The 18,432-nt window shown below is 34.4% G+C and overlaps 1 protein-coding gene and 1 pseudogene across 1 annotated transcript; one reads left to right on the forward strand and one right to left on the reverse strand.

The window, feature by feature from the left end:
* Positions 1–13,270: 13,270 nt before the first annotated feature.
* LOC143563112 (3-oxoacyl-[acyl-carrier-protein] synthase II, chloroplastic-like) lies at positions 13,271–17,186 on the forward strand. Its single transcript, XM_077050733.1, has 10 exons — positions 13,271–13,593; positions 13,688–13,863; positions 13,950–14,153; positions 14,320–14,430; positions 14,542–14,637; positions 14,705–14,750; positions 15,688–15,767; positions 15,831–15,899; positions 16,019–16,103; positions 16,180–17,186. Exons 1-10 carry the CDS (start codon positions 13,446–13,448, stop codon positions 16,344–16,346), a joined length of 1,182 nt encoding a protein of 393 aa, XP_076906848.1. The 5' UTR covers positions 13,271–13,445; the 3' UTR covers positions 16,347–17,186.
* Positions 17,187–17,224: 38 nt separating this feature from the next.
* Positions 17,225–17,967, reverse strand: LOC143563101 (pectinesterase inhibitor 3 pseudogene; annotated as a pseudogene).
* Positions 17,968–18,432: the final 465 nt, after the last annotated feature.

The raw sequence follows: 18,432 nt of genomic DNA on the forward strand, positions 1-18,432 counted from the left end.
GAGTACCCATCCGAGCGAGACTGTCAGCCTCCCGCGGATACAGGAGCGACGGCAAGTCGTTCCCCTCTGAAATAAACAAGAAAGAAGTTAGAAGAGATTCTAAATCAACAAAAAGAAACAGAGCATACCGTAAGGAACAGAGTTCAAACCGTATTCGAGGACGATCGGGATCTTTTGCGCATCCGCATCCTTCCACACCCGGCTCATCCTGAGCATCACCATCCCGGACTCCGCAAACCGGTAAACCAGAGATTGGACTCGGGATATCTTCGAGAACCATTCCGCCTCCTGGTAGTTGGAGGCGTGAAGGCTGGGAAGTGCTTGCCTATTCTTGAATTTCATGGCAAGGGGGATGGCGGAGATGAAAAAGAACTCCCGCTTCCACGAGCGAAGACTGCGCTCGGTTGCGCAAATCTTCAAACCCTTGATCCGGGTTATCAGGGTATACCACCCCTGGATGCACCTCCAAGTGTAGAAGGTCATCAGGCGGTCGACAAAGGGCTCAATGCCCAGAATCCGGCACACCCACTCGAAGTGGCGAATCTTCGCGATCGCCATCGGGTGCACCTCGGTCAGGTGTACACCGTGCCTCTCTAGGACACGGTACACAAACTTTGTCAACGGGAACCTAAGATTCCCATAGACAAAGAATGCAGCATATACCCCGATCTTGCCTCTGGGGGCATCATACACCGTCTGATGGGGTTCAGGAAACTCAGGCTCGAGAGACTCGAGCATGAACTTCCTGACGATGTACTGATATAGATCGACAGGCAGAGCACACTGGCACTCGCCAGCAGTACTCTTGTCATCGGCGTGCACCCCAGCCTCCTAGGCTGTACCCTCAAGATCGTAAGCAGAAGACATCTTGCAGATGAAAGAAGAAAACGATTTCGAGAGAATGCTCGACTGAAAAGTTAAGTATTCGCCGGAAATCGTTTTGAAGATGAAGAGAAAAGTGAAAGTGTGGATTACAAAGAACCCTCTCCCCCTTTATATACTAATCGCAATTAATGCGATGAATTTAATGCGGAAGAGAGAGAAATCGAAGGTGCAATGAAACTATGACACGTGGCAAAAAACAAGCTGGCAACAGCTGTTGAAAGGACGCGTACCATTAATTTCGCGGCCACGCGCCCGAAAAATCGCGCCCACGCGCCTGAAAAAGCGTCTGGAATGACCATGTACTGTCACGTCACCATAACTTCCTGCACGTCCTGACACAGTCAGAAGAAACCGTCGCACGACGTTTCAGAGGTTTGGACTGTTCTTATCCTTTCACCAACTCTTCGAATTTCAAAAAATTCAAAAAGATTCAAAAGTAAGCGGGAAAATACCCCTTACCTTGGCAACCAAGTAACTGTAAGACAGGTGCGGGTACAGTGTTAAGGCAAAACCCTTCACATACTTAGCACCTGCAGGGAATTGAAGCCAAGAATACCTCGGCAACCAAGTAACTATAAGACGGGTGCGGGTACAGTGTTAAGGCAAAACCCTTCACATACCTAGCACCCGCAGGGAATTGACGCCAGGAATACCTTGGCAACCAAGTAACTATAAGACGGGTGCGGGTACAGTGTCAAGGCAAAACCCTTCACATACTTAGCACCCGCAGGGAATTGACGCCAGGAATACCTTGGAAGTAAAGTAACCGTAAGACGAGTGCGGGTACAGTGTTAAGGCAAAACCCTTCACATACCTAGCGCTCCGCAGGGAATTGAAATCAAGAAGGATCTTCTGGGCAATGCTTGCGGAAACGGGAATAACATCCCCGCATAGCGGGAACGTCGAGAACTACATTGTTTGAAGCTCCAAGATGGAATTGGTGGTTTAAACATAATTGATCACTATGTTCAAAACTACCAAAACCTCATGGAGAATCCAAACAAGTGGGACTCAACGCTCCTGACTTGCGAGGAGGTTACAGACCTACCCGCATCATACCCAAAGATCAAGCAGGAAAGTCGGGAATTTCTGCAAGTGACATAAGGACTTCCGCGGGAAGAATCCCCATGGAAAACCTTAAAACTAAACCCTTTTCAAAACCCTTTGCTTAAGTCCAAAAGTTCACCTCACTTTATTAAACATTCATGAGAAGAACATTGGACTGGGGGGACTTGAAGAGGTAGGTCCCAGCAGAGCCCAGTTGGACCCGCAAGACTCACCTTGAAGAGAGACGTCTGCGCAGAAACCAACTGGATCCGCAGGACCCACCATGCTCAGAGACGTGACGTCCTTACGCGCAGTACGCAAACTGTTCCCGCAGGAAATGCCTCCCAATGGTGAAGTACTCTGCCTGTTCCCGCAGCTGCGGATACAAGCCATCAGGGAAGGCCACCCGCGCAGCAAGGCTACACGCACAAGGCACTTAGCTCTCAATAATTCAGTTGTCACCTGAAGGAATGAGCAAAGCCGGGAACAATCCCGCACAAAGGCGGGAGGGGGAATACTCCCGCCCAAATAAGCCAGTCCGTACGATACGGGAAGATCTTCTGTACTGTACCTGACGAGGTATGGGCAAAAGATCTGACCAAAGATACGACAGCTCATTGACAACAATATGGCGAGCAGCATGCTCTTGTACTGTATGTCACTATTAGCCGCTGCCTACTCACCAACTCCTGTCATACCACGTGCATAGCCGGCAGTTGGTGGAAAAGGAATAGTACACAGCAGGCCTGGTCACTGTCAGCCGCTGCCTACCCACCAACTACCAGCATGGCACGTGCGTAGGCCACAGTTGGTAGAACAGGAATACTATTCAGCCGGCTACACCTTCTTGGAAACCTACCTTCGGCTATAAATACCCCAAATGGTATGATCATCTCATCTTATCATCTTATCATCATATACTATCTCGTATTACATATTATACCTGATATCTGCTCTAGCAATCTCTTAATATACATTTATATTCAAGAGCAATCTAGTCTGATTCTCACGCCGGAGGGTGGTCACAAGGAGGAACCCCCCCTTCTCAGTGACGAGCTCACGGTGTCTGTTTTGCAGGTTATCAGAAGAACCATCTTTGCCTGGTCTAACCCCTCGTGGGAAACATCTATCTAACCCCCAGGTTACCCGTAATCTGCCCGGGGTCCGATTAGTGTTTCTTCAAAAATCGTCTTTTTAAACATGTCCGAAAATGATTAAGTTGCATGCACTACATAGAAATAAATTTATTTATAAATAACCAACTATAAAAATTCTTTAGAATAGTATTTATGTTCCGAGATGAAAAAAATAGAAGTTTGAGAACCACCTTTTTGAACGTTAAGGGCTAAAATGTCATAATCAACCACTACGTCAATGGTTCCTGTTATAAAATAATAATACGTTCACCGCCGACCACGCCCAAAAGATCTAGCTATTCCAACCCCACGCCTGAACAGTTGACTGCCCCAACCCTAGGTATTTTGTTAGTTTTATTGTCATTGCTTATATAATATTATAACTATGTTAACACAAACGTAGACACACTTTTTCTAAACTCTTGTCTCGTATAGAACAAAACCATCGAACACTTAATTGAGGGACCTTAACTATAACGTCTCCAATGTCTTTATTTCAAATTATGTTATTAAATTTGTTTAATATTATACATTAATTTTTTTATCATACAAAGTCGCTTTATAATTATCATACATTAATCAACGTGACGTCATAACTGTAAATATGAAACCTAACAAAAAGCACATGAAGTAATAATAATTACGTATTAAGAAAACCTATTACATATAATGAAAAATAATTATGTATGAAAAAGCGTAATTACACATAAAGAACCATAATTGCGTATGAAAAGACTTAATTACGCATAAAGAAACCTTATTACTCATGACGAAAATTCTGCAATTTATAAAATAATAACGCAGCCTGTATTTTTTTCCTTGCGTTTACAGTTATGCTAGTTCATACTTTAAGAATCAAACACCGTTGTTGTCTCATATACTTTTGCACGATATTAGATTATCGTGTTGTATCATTTATCCATATATATTATTATTTTGCTATTACCATTGGTACTATTATGATTTAAATGAAATCATATGTATTAACTACATAAATATTATCATCCTAACTTATAAGATTCAGATGTTTTTTTAATTAAACTAGCATAACTAAAATACGTAAGTACACAAGATTTATTTTACATAAAAACAAAATAAAAAAATCAGATATTGTTAACCAAAGGTTATATATAACAATAATAAAAGAGGTTATAATATGACAAATAGGTTTAAAAATTTTCTAGATTTAGTTTATTGCCTACAAGTTATTATTATTATTATTACTATTATTATTATCCGTATGAACTCATCACTCGTGTCGTCTATTTTTGCTACTACATCTGGATATGTCATATCTTATGGTTGACCGCCAAATTAACAATAGTCCATAGATGAAATGGATATAAAGAAAAAGGACGGTTGTGGGTCAAGCATTGCCTAACTATGATATGCGATATATAAATTTGAGCTCTTTCTTTCTAATTTAACACATTTTTTATACTCATTAACGATTTCTTCACAACCATTCGTTGACCATGTATACACATCTTGCAACTACAAATTTGACCTAGGATAATGATTGCTGCTCTTTACTTTTTTTTGTTGTTGGTTAATTCCTAGTAGGGGGTACTTTACGCTTAGTTAACTTTTTAACCTAACATTGTTAACCTCTTTAATCATTGTTATAGCTCACCATAAGTATATTATGTCAAAATTCGAATGATTCATTACCGTAGCAGAAAGAACAAGAAACAAATCGGTTTTAGACCGATTGATAATGCTGCTGCTGCTGCTGCTACTCCTACTCCTACTCCTACTCCTACTCCTCCTACTTCTACTGCTGCTGCTGCTGCTGCTGCTGCTGCTAAACTACTACTACTACTACTACTACTGCTGCTGCTGCTGCTAAATCGGTATTTTTAATATTTGCGGTTGCGACGGGTAATACGAGAGCTAGCCTTAATAAACGATAACCAATACAAATGAAGTTAGTGAGCAAACAAACGTATGTCTAAAATCGAAACATTTTCTTTGAAGATTAAAGCTCTTATGATCCGTTGAACTCACCTAATAATTTATTTGTGTCATTGTAACCTTTTTTAACAAGTTAAATGTATATTGGGTTGAGAGTTTTGAGCTTGGACTTAAAACTTAGAAATAAGATTGATTGTGTATTTGAGCTTAAATTTGTATTAAATTTGTTTCAATTAAACTCAAATTCAATTGTTACATTTATATAACTATAAATGTAAATTTATTTTTTATTATGGCCGGTTTCGAAATTTCATGGGGGTCGTTCTCGAATTTTCACATGGTCTTTTTGTCGTTTTCGAAATTCTACAGGGGTCGGTATCAAAATTTCACATGGGTCGGACGAGATTTTAACACATATATACCACTAAAAAAATTTTCTCACAGGAGTCGGCCGACCCCCTTACTCAAAGAGTAGGTACGCCATTGTACATCATGCACATATATGTGTGTATATATCTTAAATATATATAAACAAAACTTTTAAAAGCTCTCTGGTTGTTCTTTACATCCTCTTAAGCCACCAGATTGTTTTATTTGTAAATGGAAGTTTCTCATACATTTGACCTGAATTCATGGGTATGTGTCTCACCAAACCCAGATAGCCCTTAAACATGTTATAGCATCTAATTAAATTGAAAATTAATCTCACCAAATATTTGATATGCATATCCTATAAAATAGAGATATACTAAAAATTAATATTTGATATAAAAAAAAGATATTAGCTATAATCAAGAAACAATTTTATGATAGAAAAAATAAGTGGATTATGGGTCTCACCAAACCCATATAGCCTTTAAACCGGATTATAACATCTCATTTATTTGTGAAACTCTTTCAACATCAAACCCTAATTATATTATTAACTTCTTTAAAATAAATATAATTAAAATTTAAAAATATGTATATAAAATATTATAAACGAATAATGTGAAAACAACCCCTGTAGTACGGGGATAAAAGCTAGTGTGTGTGTGTGTATATATATATATACATGATTGATTTCTTTTGAGAACCGCTTTAAGTTTTAAGAACTCGAAAGAACTCAACGTAACAATTTTTTTTTAATTTTTTTTAGACGTGTGTAATACGTAAGTGTAAGTAGTGTACAAAAATTACAGTATTTGTTTACACACCGAATAGACTTAACTAACATTTAAACTTGTGTAATCATCAAAAATATTTATTCTTTCTCATGATTCATTTTTTAATTAAATTTAATATCAGCCACATATTTCATATCATTTAATTAAATGTGGTCCAATGTTGAGTTTTTAAAGTTCTTACAACTTATCAAGTTCTCAAAATATCCCTCCTATATATATGTGTGTGTGTGTGTGTGTGTGATTGATTTCTTTTGAGAACCGCTTTGAGTTTTAAGAACTCGAAAGAAATCAACGTAACAATTTTTTTTGAATTTTTTAAACATGTGTAATACGTAAATGTAAGTAATGTACAAAAAGTTATAGTATTTTTTTTTACACACCGAATCAACTTATTACACATGTGTAACTAACATTTAAACTGGTGTAATCATCAAAAATACGTATTCTCTCTCCTGATTCATTTTTTAATTAAATTGAATCTCAGCCACATATTTCATACATTTAATTAAATGTGTTGTCCAAAATTGAGTTCTTAAAGTTCTTACAACTCATCAAGTTCTCAAAATATATCTCTCTCACACACATATATATATATATATATATATATATATATATATATAGGATTAGGATAAATAAAAACTCACTTAAGTTGTGAAAACTCTAAAACTCATTCTCAACCATATAATTTTAATTAAAGTTTGAAACTTATGGTCTACAATTAAAGTTAATAAAAATTGTAAAAGTACAGTTACATTTTCCCTCTACCGAAAAATATGTTTAAAAGTTAAAAAAAAAATAAGAAACCTTTTTTTTTAATTTTTCGATGTTTTGTATTAAATGTAACAACATATATTACATGTGTAAAAAACCGATGTTACATAGAGTTTTCACGGGTTTTCTTAACTCAAATGAGTTTTCATTCTATGCATGATATATATATATATAGAAAGATAGATAAAGAATAGAATACGAAAATCCTTTATCGTACAATAGGTACACGACTCGTATCCTAGTCGATTTCAAATAATACGTGGTGTCAATACTGTAATTTTCATCAAATCTGATTCTCTGCTCTCATCGATTCCGTCCACCTTCACCATGACCGTTCAGCAATCCGTCACCATCCAACGATTCCGTCCATTGTACATCATCTTCCTCCATCACGACTTGATCACATGTCAGTTGATAAAATTGACCAATTGAAATTGAAATTGTTAAACTAATTGATCAATTAAACTTTGAAATTGGTCCAATTAATCATCAATTTGAAGTTTCAATTGATCAATTTTGAGTTTTAAGTGATGGGTTTTAACTGAACGTTTAAAGTTTTAAGTGCCATTTGCAGAAACCCAGTTGTAGAAGTTAATATGTTCATATGATCGAATTGATGACCAAATTAACCGTCGATTGACGATTGTTTGATGCTTACGAGATTCTATGAAGTGATTTCAGTGTTCAATTTTATGTTACAGGTGTTTAATTTTTTTTATTAGTTTTAAAAGTTCTGAACACCCAAAATTTCTAAACTTTATCAGAATTTCTAAACTTTTTTAAACACCCAGAACTTCTTAAAACTTCTAAACTCTATCAGAACTTCTAAACCTTTTTGAACACCCAGAACTTCTTAGAACTTCTAAACTTTATCAGAACTTCTAAACTTTTTTAAACACCCAGAACTTCTTAGAACGTTTAAAGATGTTCATAATTTTTAAAACCTAGAACTTCTTTGAATGTATTAGAACGTTTAAAGATGTTCTTTTTTGGTCAGAACGTTTAAAGGTCAAAGGGTATAATGGTTTCTTCAATTTTGTTTTAGAACATTTAAACATATTATTTTGAACCCTAATCAGAGCTCGATTGAGTGCATTATTTCTGCAATTCCATAATCGATTGATGAATCTAATTACTTCTACACATCAATTCGATTGATTAAATCATCATTTTGGTTTTCATTTTGGTAAGAACGTTTAAACTTTGAGCAGAATGTTTAAACATGAACCATAATCATAGCTCAATTAAGTGTGTTAATATGTATTTTCATAATTGATTGATGATATGCTAAAAGTAGTCAAATAATTATTAACTAAAAATAAGCTAATCTAGACACTAAGTAATAATTTTAGACTCTTAACTTAACTAAAACTACTAACCGGCAAGTGAACCGGTCGACTCTAGTACAGCTAAGTAAGTCCGAATATCGAACCCACGAAACTCTTTTAATTACGTAAACTAGCTAAATTAGACTCAACTACAAGACACGACTATTTAATAATAATATTTGAGGGGGAAGTATTAAACTAATTAATTAAAACCTTATAATATAAATTACTAATAATTAAAACTTACTAATGATTACTTAATAAACTAATTATTAAACTAATAATTAAATAATTAAACAAACCCTAATTAATAATATAACAGTAGAACATAATCATTATCTTAATACTAATTAATTTAATACTGAACCTTAACCCTAATTTAATTAAACTAATAAAACACAATTAAGAACACTTAGATTAATTCATATGATAAAGATAACTACATAGGCTAGAATCCCCAAAGTTATGGTTATTAATTAAATGAGAAACTTAAGTTATGAAACTGGGATCATAAAATAGACCCTTGACAGAAAACCCGAACATGACCCTTGAACTTCAAGAAGACGCCTATGGATTTCTAACAAGTTTTAAGACTCACAAGTTTTTAGAATTAAACTTCCTTACGGTTATTTAATAATTTATGTCTAAGTATCTTTATGACGAAATCCTACCTTACAGCGCGGAAATCAAAGATAGTTAAGAAGACTTAATTGATCGACTTAATAAATAAGCTGACAATCAAACCTAGACGGTCTCCTTACGAAGAACTAAATCTAGCAATCCTGACCAACAAAGATCTATTAATAACCTATCACCTTACAACTTTCTAGGCTAGCAGCTCACTTTTATTTATTTAATTAGTTTTATTGTTTCTATGATTTTAATTGATATCAATCACAAACAAGTCAAGAACACACAGTAAATGACCTAACAAAACCCTATCCTATTAAACAATCAACAAGGGCAATGTGAAACAATAAATTCAAGTAAACAAAACCAAGCAATCAAACACATTAATTAATTCAAACCCAACACTTTACTTAAAACATAAAATCCATAACGAACAAAATCCCAAACAAAATCAAACCGAACTAAGGTTCATCACGACTTAGGTAGTCTATGAGGTTTAGTCTAGCATCATATAGTATAAATCAAACAAAACAAATAAAACTGAAAACATGGTGAAAATATAAAGATCGGGAAATCAAAGATGACAAAACCCGTATTCTTCAATCGCGAACGTGTAACTCTTCACCGGTTATTCTCGTGCCTTCAAAATCACCACGAAACTTGAAAATATGCTCTCAAGAACTCCAAATTCTTCTAGTGGCAGCAGGGTATTGTCAGGTTTAAGTTAAACATGTTTTTATACCGAAAACAAGGCCCAACATGTAGCAAAAACGAAATAAAGATCCACCAGCACACTCTAGGCGCCGCGCGACTAGGATATGGGTACGTGGCCACGCGGCGCGACGTGTCCTAGTAAGGGGGCCGGTCAGACCGGCCCGGTCTGATCAGTTCTCCTTCCGGTTCCTTCTTGACGCGTTCCGGATCTCCGTTTTGGCTCTTTTAAACTTGTTTTTCGCCCTTTTCGAACACATCAACTTCCCCTGCCTACAAAACATAAAAGTGTTAGTATTATACAAATCTCGACTAAAAACGAACAAAAAGTATTAAAATATTAAATAAAATATACATGGGGAACATAAACATTTAGCATTATATCAATTGATGATTCTAAAGCCTCTTACACATCAATTCGATTGATTAAATAATAAATTTTTGATCAATTTGAAGATTTTTAATGTCCGGTGACGTTCTATTTCAATTTTGTTTTTTGACTTTTGAGATTTCATATTGTAAGTTGTGATTAGAGTTTAGAAATTGGATGAGATAGATTAAGGAGTTCAGAATTTGGATCGGAATCGATTTTAAATCGATGAATTTGATCGCGAACTATTGTTTGGGTTATTTATAAAACTGCCACCGCGTGAAATTAACTTTGACGTTCAAAAAGCTAGCATACCTAATGTATGATAACTTATTATTGTACGTTAACCTCCCTATATATATATATATATATATATAGAGAGAGAGAGAGAGAGAGAATGATTCAAATAAGAATAAGGAGTTTCCTATGAATTGTAAGAACCAACAAATTTTTGACATTTGACATTACAAATTATGGTAAAAGAACAATTCTCGGAAACCATTTTAGGGTAAAGTTAAAATACAAAGGACAATAAAAATGAGAAGGGTGAGAAGGAATCCAGTCCGTTGATCATAGATTTGAATGACTGAGATTAATTTAATAAATAAAAATTGATGGAAATAGCATGAAGGTAATAACTCACCTTTATTGATTTTCTCTCTTCACATTCAAAGCACATGCCAATTCCCCTATCATTTTAAAATGTCCATAACTTTTTCATACAACATTATATTTTTTAAAAGTCACCATAATAATAAGCGTTTTTTTATCTTTAATATGAGTATCATATTGTTATATAAAAATAAAAAAAATTAATGGGTTTTTTAATTGTGTTTTTTTGTTGTTCATTATGTCATTGTGTAATATGTTGTTTCCATTGTGTTTTACGTTTCAAGTCATTGTGTTATATATATATATATATATATATATATATATTCACCATTGTGTCTTACGTTTTAGGCCATTGTGTTATACGTATTCACCATTGTGTCTTACGTTTTAGGTCATTGTGTTATACGTATTCACCATTGTGTTTTACGTTTCAAGTTATTGTGTAACACGTATTAATCATTGTGTTTTATGTATTAGATAATTTGTTGTTATTTTATCATTATTTTTACATATTATTATTACATAATGGTGTTATTAGTATTTAAAAAACCTAATGATGAGTTGAAAGACACAATGACGACAAAAACACAATGACGAAAAAAGACACAATGATAAGCGAAAAGACACAATGGTGTGCGAAAAGACACAATGGTGTGCGAAAAAAGACACAATGGTGTACGAAAAGACACAATGGCGAAAAAAGGCACAATGGTGTACGAAAAGACACAATGACGAAAAGAGACACATTGATAAGCGAAAAGATACAATGGTGTGCGAAAAGACACAATGACGAAAAAAAACACAATGACGAAAAAGACACAATGATAAGCTAAAAGACACAATGACGAAAAAAAACACAATGATGTTCGAAAGACACAGTAGTGTGTGAAAAGACACAATGACGAAAAGAGACACAATGATAAGCGAAAAGACACAATGGTGTGCGAAAAGACACAATGACAAAAAAAGACACAGTGACGAAAAAAGACTCAATGATAAGCGAAAAGACACAATGACGAAAAAAGATACAATGACGAAAAAAGACACAATGATAAGCGAAAAGACACAATGGTGTGCGAAAGACGCAATGACGAAAAAAGACACAATGATAAGCGAAAAGACACAATGGTGTGCGAAAAACACAATGACGTGATTTTTGTTTTAAATTTTATATAACAAAAATCATACTCATATTAAAGATAAAAAACGATTGTTATTATGATGAATTTTTTTTTAAAAAAAAAAATATCATACAAAAAAGTTATAAACGCTCTACAATGATGGGGGTATTAACATGTGCATTGCATGTGGAGAGAGAAAATATGTACAATTACCTTTATACCCTTTTTCCTTTGGTCTCCACTTGACATGTCAATTATTTATGGCTTCTCACCATTCTCATTTTTATTACCCTTTGTAGAATAACTTGACCCGTTATAATGATGAAAGGGTAATTCTAGGAAACTATGTCGGTTATTGGTAATTTTAAATTTCAACCATTGATTAACATGATTTAATGGTTGTGATTTATTCCTAGTCTTCCTATGAAACTATATATATATATATATATTATAATACACACTCATAATGCACACATACAAACACTAGTATACACATATAGGGTGGGGCTATTATAAAGAGTAGAATATGTTTAAGAAGCGTAGGAAAATATTTTGACCATTGGATGAGGTGTTTCAATGATTAAGATGAAAAGTTGATATAATCCACATTGTGTATATTTTTATTTAGTTTTATAACACTTTAAGGGTATAATCCTTTAATCTGTTATTAAATAAATATAGAAATTTTCAATCAACAATCAATAATTGTGATTTTTAATGATAAATAAAATCTGAAATTCCAAAAATCCAAAAAAAAAAATCTCAGATTCATTGTGTTATTTTATGCATGTTTATTCAAAATATCAAACATTTTTTTGTTGATTTGTGCATACAAGTTCACTGTGTCATACATAATGAACTATATTCAGTGTGTTTTACAATGAATAAAAGCATAATAACATAATTAAAAATGAAAAAGAAAAACACTTTGAATTAAGAAAATACACAAACTATATATTCATAAAGTGCATACAAAAACATCATGATCTATTCTAATAAACTAATAAACTAAAACACGATAACATAATTATGACGACCTAAAACTTTTATATGTCTAACTAATAACGTAGAAACAGGCCATTAACATCTACTAATGGTGTTCAACCCAAACTCATCTTCAAACATGGACTAAAACAATATATACAAACTAAGAATTTTAAACACACTATTTTTGAACATCATAAACTATATTTCATGAACAAAAACATTGTATATAAACTAAAGTTTGAATATTCAATTACAATAAATAAAAACACTATATGCAAACTAAAATTTCAATTACAATTCTTTATGATTTCTCGTCTCTACAAATTTATTACATAAAAATTATAAAAAAAAAGGTCAAACGGGTTAACATGTGACATGTTGGGTTTCCCGATCCGTTTAGCGAACGGGTACTCAGGTTTGAATCGAAACCAACCTAAGCCTGCCTATGCCAAATCCAAACCCGTAATTTGTGTTAGGTTCGTGTCATATTTTTGTGTCTTGTTAAAAATTCACACCCCTACTCCCAACCCGGTTACACAAACATTACTTATAATTATAGTGTCAGAAAATTTTGTGATATATGCTATATCGAAGTAATAATTTCAGGAATGATCAATGTTGTGTCTGGTTGAGTGAAGTCACGTTACCTTCATGTAGAGACCCCTTAGCCGTATCTTATGTAAACAGACTCACGTACGTATTTGATAACTTAACCTTCATCTTCTCTTTGTTTTTCAACAAACATATTATTACCGTAGTGACCGCCAATGAAGACGATGGCTTCCGCTTCTGCTACACTCGTTGTTTCGTTAATTGACTACCGTCGTCTTGTTTCTAAAGTACATGTTTCTCCAAGCACAAGTGTTTCCTTTCACCACAGGCGCCACATTCTTTGTTTCCATCCACCCCATTGTGGTAATAGATATCTTTTTAATTTTTTATACATGACTATAGTTTTAAGTGAGACATTTGGTTTTTGAACTGAACTTTGTGAAGAAATGGTTTGTAGCATCAATGGAGTCGACATTGAAAGCGAACCATCCAACAAGAAGACGAGTGGTTGTAACAGGAATGGGCTTGGTAACTTCAGTTGGTCAGGATCCGGATGAATATTACAATAATCTGCTTGAAGGAGTTAGTGGCATTAGTGAGATTGAGTCATTTGATTGTTCAACCTACCCAACTGTATGTCACATATCATGTCTTGATCTCTCATGAATATGGTTTAAATAAAGATGGTCATATATATATAATAAAGTTTTAACTCATAGAGAATAGCTGGAGAAATCAAAAGATTCTCAACCGATGGATGGATCGCGCCAAAGGTCTCGAAGCGGCTTGATAAGTTTATGCTCTACATGCTTGTTGCAGGCAAGAAAGCGGTGGTGGATGGCGGTTTAACAGAAGGTGGTATGGAGAAGATTGATAAAACTAGATGTGGAGTTTTAGTTGGTTCTGGTATGGGCGGTATGAAGGTTAGCTAATTTTAATTATCATTTATCTTTAAGTTTGTTAGTCATTATTCTATGCTTTGTTTGAATATTATGATAGTTATTTACGTTATATCATTATCATTAGTTGATTAGCTTTGTCATTATTATTCTTCGGTTTGGTTTCTTAATTTAAATGTTTGCGTTTTAGGTTGTGAGTGATTCAATTGAAGCCCTGAGGATTTCATACAGGAAGATATCTCCTTTCTGTGTACCATTTGCAAGTACTAACATGGGTTCATCATTGCTAGCCATTGATCTTGTAAGATCAAGTTCATCTATGATAAGCAATAAAAGACATTCAACACGTCTTTTAATTGTTGTTCGGAAAAAAACACATCTTTTAACTGTTTACATATGTAACATGATTCAGGGCTGGAATGGGCCAACTTATTCTATATCGACCGCGTGTGCTACAAGTAACTTCTGTATATTGAATGCTGCAAATCACATCATCGACGGTGATGTTGTAAGTGTTGTGTTCATGTTATTCTATGGTGTGTCACCATTGTTTTATAGTGTTGACAATTTTGCAGGACATAATGCTTTGTGGCGGCTCGGAGTCATCCATTTTGCCGATAGGTATCATCTTATTTCTCTTATAAATTGAAAAAACACATGAGTTGCCAAGTTGATTGTGAATATCGACTATACAGTCTCGAATGTTTCAAATTATGGAGAAACGTTACAACTTAGCATTTGTGCTTTGTAGCAGTAAGTTTTAATCTTGAACAACATATTTCATGATTTTGGAGCAGTAGATCCATATAAAGAGAATAGATATAATTGAAAAGCACATTTGATTCAATATTGAGTTATTGACAAAGGATATAAATACAATACATGAGCTAAATTAAAGGCGAGAATTAAGTAAATACAATTAATTGCAATATATGGCAAGCATATTGTATTGTATGGGAAATAATTGCTTTAATTGTTTTACCGTGCATGATTTTCTCCATCTTGAATATTTGGCTTATTTATATCTTTGATAATCCATGCCTAGAGCAAGAAATCCATACTATGCTTTGGGGGACACAATAAAAACAACTAAAAAACAAAAATTGTTTTAAAGAACTTATAACTATTTGTAAAACAGAAATAGTTAATATAGAAACAATGTTTTATGAATAAAAAAGTTAATATAAAATTATTATTGTAAAATAAAAATAATTAGTATACAAATTTTATTTGTAAAATATTCAATGAAAAGCATAATTTGTAAAAAAAAAAAGATAATAATATTAAAACATTATTTGTAAGAGAAATGGTATATACAAATTGGAGCTTGAGTTTAATCTGCTCCTCCGTGCAACCATGGCTAACCTATGGTATTCTATGAATGACCAAGTTGTTTTCTTATTAATTAAGAGCAAAAAAAAAGTCAAATGTTATTTGGTTAAATTTAAAGGTCAAGGACCATTTTGTCAAATCCAGTAATGGTCAAAACTCGGCTATTTTGGTAACTTTCCTTAAAAAATTCCCTTCATCTTGATCATAAAGATAAAAACTTGTGCAGGAGTTGGAGGTTTTGTAGCATGCAAAGCTTTAAGTGAGAGGAATGATGATCCTGGCAAAGCTTCACGCCCATGGGATTCGGTATATCTTTCCTTTATAATCCAACTTCTTTTTGTTCATTATTTTACGGGTCATATTGAATAGGATCGCGACGGATTTGTCATGGGAGAAGGAGCCGGAGTTTTGATGTTGGAAGAACTTGAGCATGCTAAAGTATGTTATGAAGTTGGACAGTTTACTGATAATGTGACTTATATATAAAACAAAAGGATGATCATTTGTTAATCATGTTTCCATTTTGAATCCAATATATATATCAAACCGGTGGACAGAAAAGAGATGCTAATATTTATGCAGAAGTGTTGGGTGGAAGCATTAGTTCTGATGCTTATCATATGACAATGCCTCATCCTGAAGGTAGATCAAACCACCCTTATGTATGATGTATGAGCGCGTGTAACTAAACCATCGAGTTGTATGTATGTATTACTAGGTGCTGGTGCTATATTATGCATTGAGAAGGCGTTATCTCAGTCGGGTGTGGCGAGGGAAGATGTGAACTATGTAAACGCACATGCTACATCAACCCAAGCAGGAGACATTAAGGAATATCAAGCTATAACGCATTGCTTTGGCCAGAACCAAGAGGTGACTTATTAAATTATTACTTTACTCTTTTTATGGAACTTAATTACTTGTATTAATATAAAATTTGATGTAGTTACGAGTGAACTCTACAAAATCAATGATTGGTCACCTTATGGGAGCCGCTGGTGCTGTGGAAGCTATTGCAACAATACAAGTAATGCAAGTTGCAGTTTTTTGTTTTGTTTAACCATTTGTTTTGAATTTAGTTTTGGTATGTTACGTAGGCCATACGGACTGGTTGGATACATCCGAACCTTAATCTTGATCACCCGGACAAAGATGTGGTACACATGACTTCCTATCGATTTTTGCATTCAAGAATGAGCGGATTTGGTTGTGTTTTACGTCAAGTTACTCAAATTTGACAAACGAGTTATAAAAGGACCAAACTAAAAGTATACATTTAATATATACAACCCATTAATTCCTGTTATTCAAATATTTATATTTTTATTAACCTAATATGCTAAAATGGACAATACAGTGTTAATGTGTCAACCTAACCTGTCTTCGGTCCGTTATTTCGAATCCCGTCTTACTGCCGCTAGTTGTATCGTTGTCCGCTAACCTAAGATTTATATCTCAAACAGGACATGAATGTGTTGGTGGGACAAAAGAAAAAAAGACTTGATATCAAGGTGGCCCTGTCTAATTCATTTGGGTTTGGAGGTCACAACTCTTCAGTATTATTTGCACCTTTCCAATAAAAAATTATTGTACTAGCTAGCTTTATGATCAATTTTGTTATCATACTTAATTAATAAACGATCTGATCTTTATAAGATATAAATAAATACATTACTTTATTATATAACAAGATCTAGAAAGATAATTACTTGCCTAACAAGCAAGAAAACATATATATAAATGATAATAAAACATGTGTAACAAACATCATAACATGGTTAGGGGTGATCAAGACGGTTGATGAGATAGAGTGCATTACTAGTAACCTTAGCAACATTTGTGACCTTCCGTTTAATATCGGACCGAACACATCCTTCGAGCTCTTTGAACCCATCTAGACATGTATCTTCATTAGTCAATGCTGCACTGACCCATGTCTTGGCATTGCTCATTTGCCACTTGAACGTGCCTCTTTTGAGCTCCTTAAGCTCACCCAATGTCTTTCTAAGATCGTCCACCGAGTCGGCTATCTGGCTAGCACAATCCTTTAAGGCTCCTTTCTCCCTTCGGTCGGCTTCTTTTTGCAAACCGGATAGATATTCGGACGCTTTGGTGGCTCGAGTAATGCTGACTTTGATCGTGGCTTGTGCGAGTTCACGTGGGGTGGTGGCTGGTCCTTTGTAAAGGGAGAGGATGTGGATGCATACTTTAGGAAAGGTGGCATGGAGACATGATGACTGGACTAGGTCCGTTGGCGGGGTGGCGGTGACGATGGAGGAAGCTAGAGTTAAGATGATGAAGAAGATGAAAGTAGCTGCCATGGGGATATGAATTGGTGTGAAGTTAAGTTTGCAAAGTGTGAGGTTTTGGTAGGTGGGAAGCAACTAAATAATGGTTGATCTATGAATTCACATTGAACAATGATATTATTGAGACAGAAAGTGTAATAGTTATGGGTTGGACATAAATGTAAATTTTAAGTGTTACCATTCTCTTTAAGGTTATTTTCATCTTTTTTTCCATGTCATGTCATCCATATGGAAATGGAAAGGCTGGCAATTACTCTTTATTATAAATGCACACCAACATTTGTTGGCCAATAAACAGTAAATGAAATGAAGATAAGATGGGTAGGGTCGGTTACGGTTATGGTGATACGGAGCTCGAAAGTCAGTGGATTCATACTTGGATCAATTAATCAGAGTTAAACAGACTAGAAAGTAGCATATTTGGGCAGTGAATGATATTACAGAACCATAAGTAATCAGTAGAACATCTCAACGAGTCAGATCATGTAACAAACTAGTATAGGCGGTTTGTTCCAGGTCTCGAGCCTAAACTCAACATCTGGAGCCACAATCTAATACTATTGACGATTTCCCATGTTTTGTTTTTTCTTTCGATTTCTATTTAATAACGTGTGAATCTTTGATTTGAGTATTATACACGTCCGTTGATGCAGTCAATTTCA

This window comes from Bidens hawaiensis, unplaced genomic scaffold (genome assembly GCF_021521415.1).
Source record: "Bidens hawaiensis isolate Kalapana, Puna unplaced genomic scaffold, B.hawaiensis_p1.1 tig00001179_1, whole genome shotgun sequence".
NCBI classification, from domain to species: Eukaryota; Viridiplantae; Streptophyta; class Magnoliopsida; order Asterales; family Asteraceae; genus Bidens; species Bidens hawaiensis.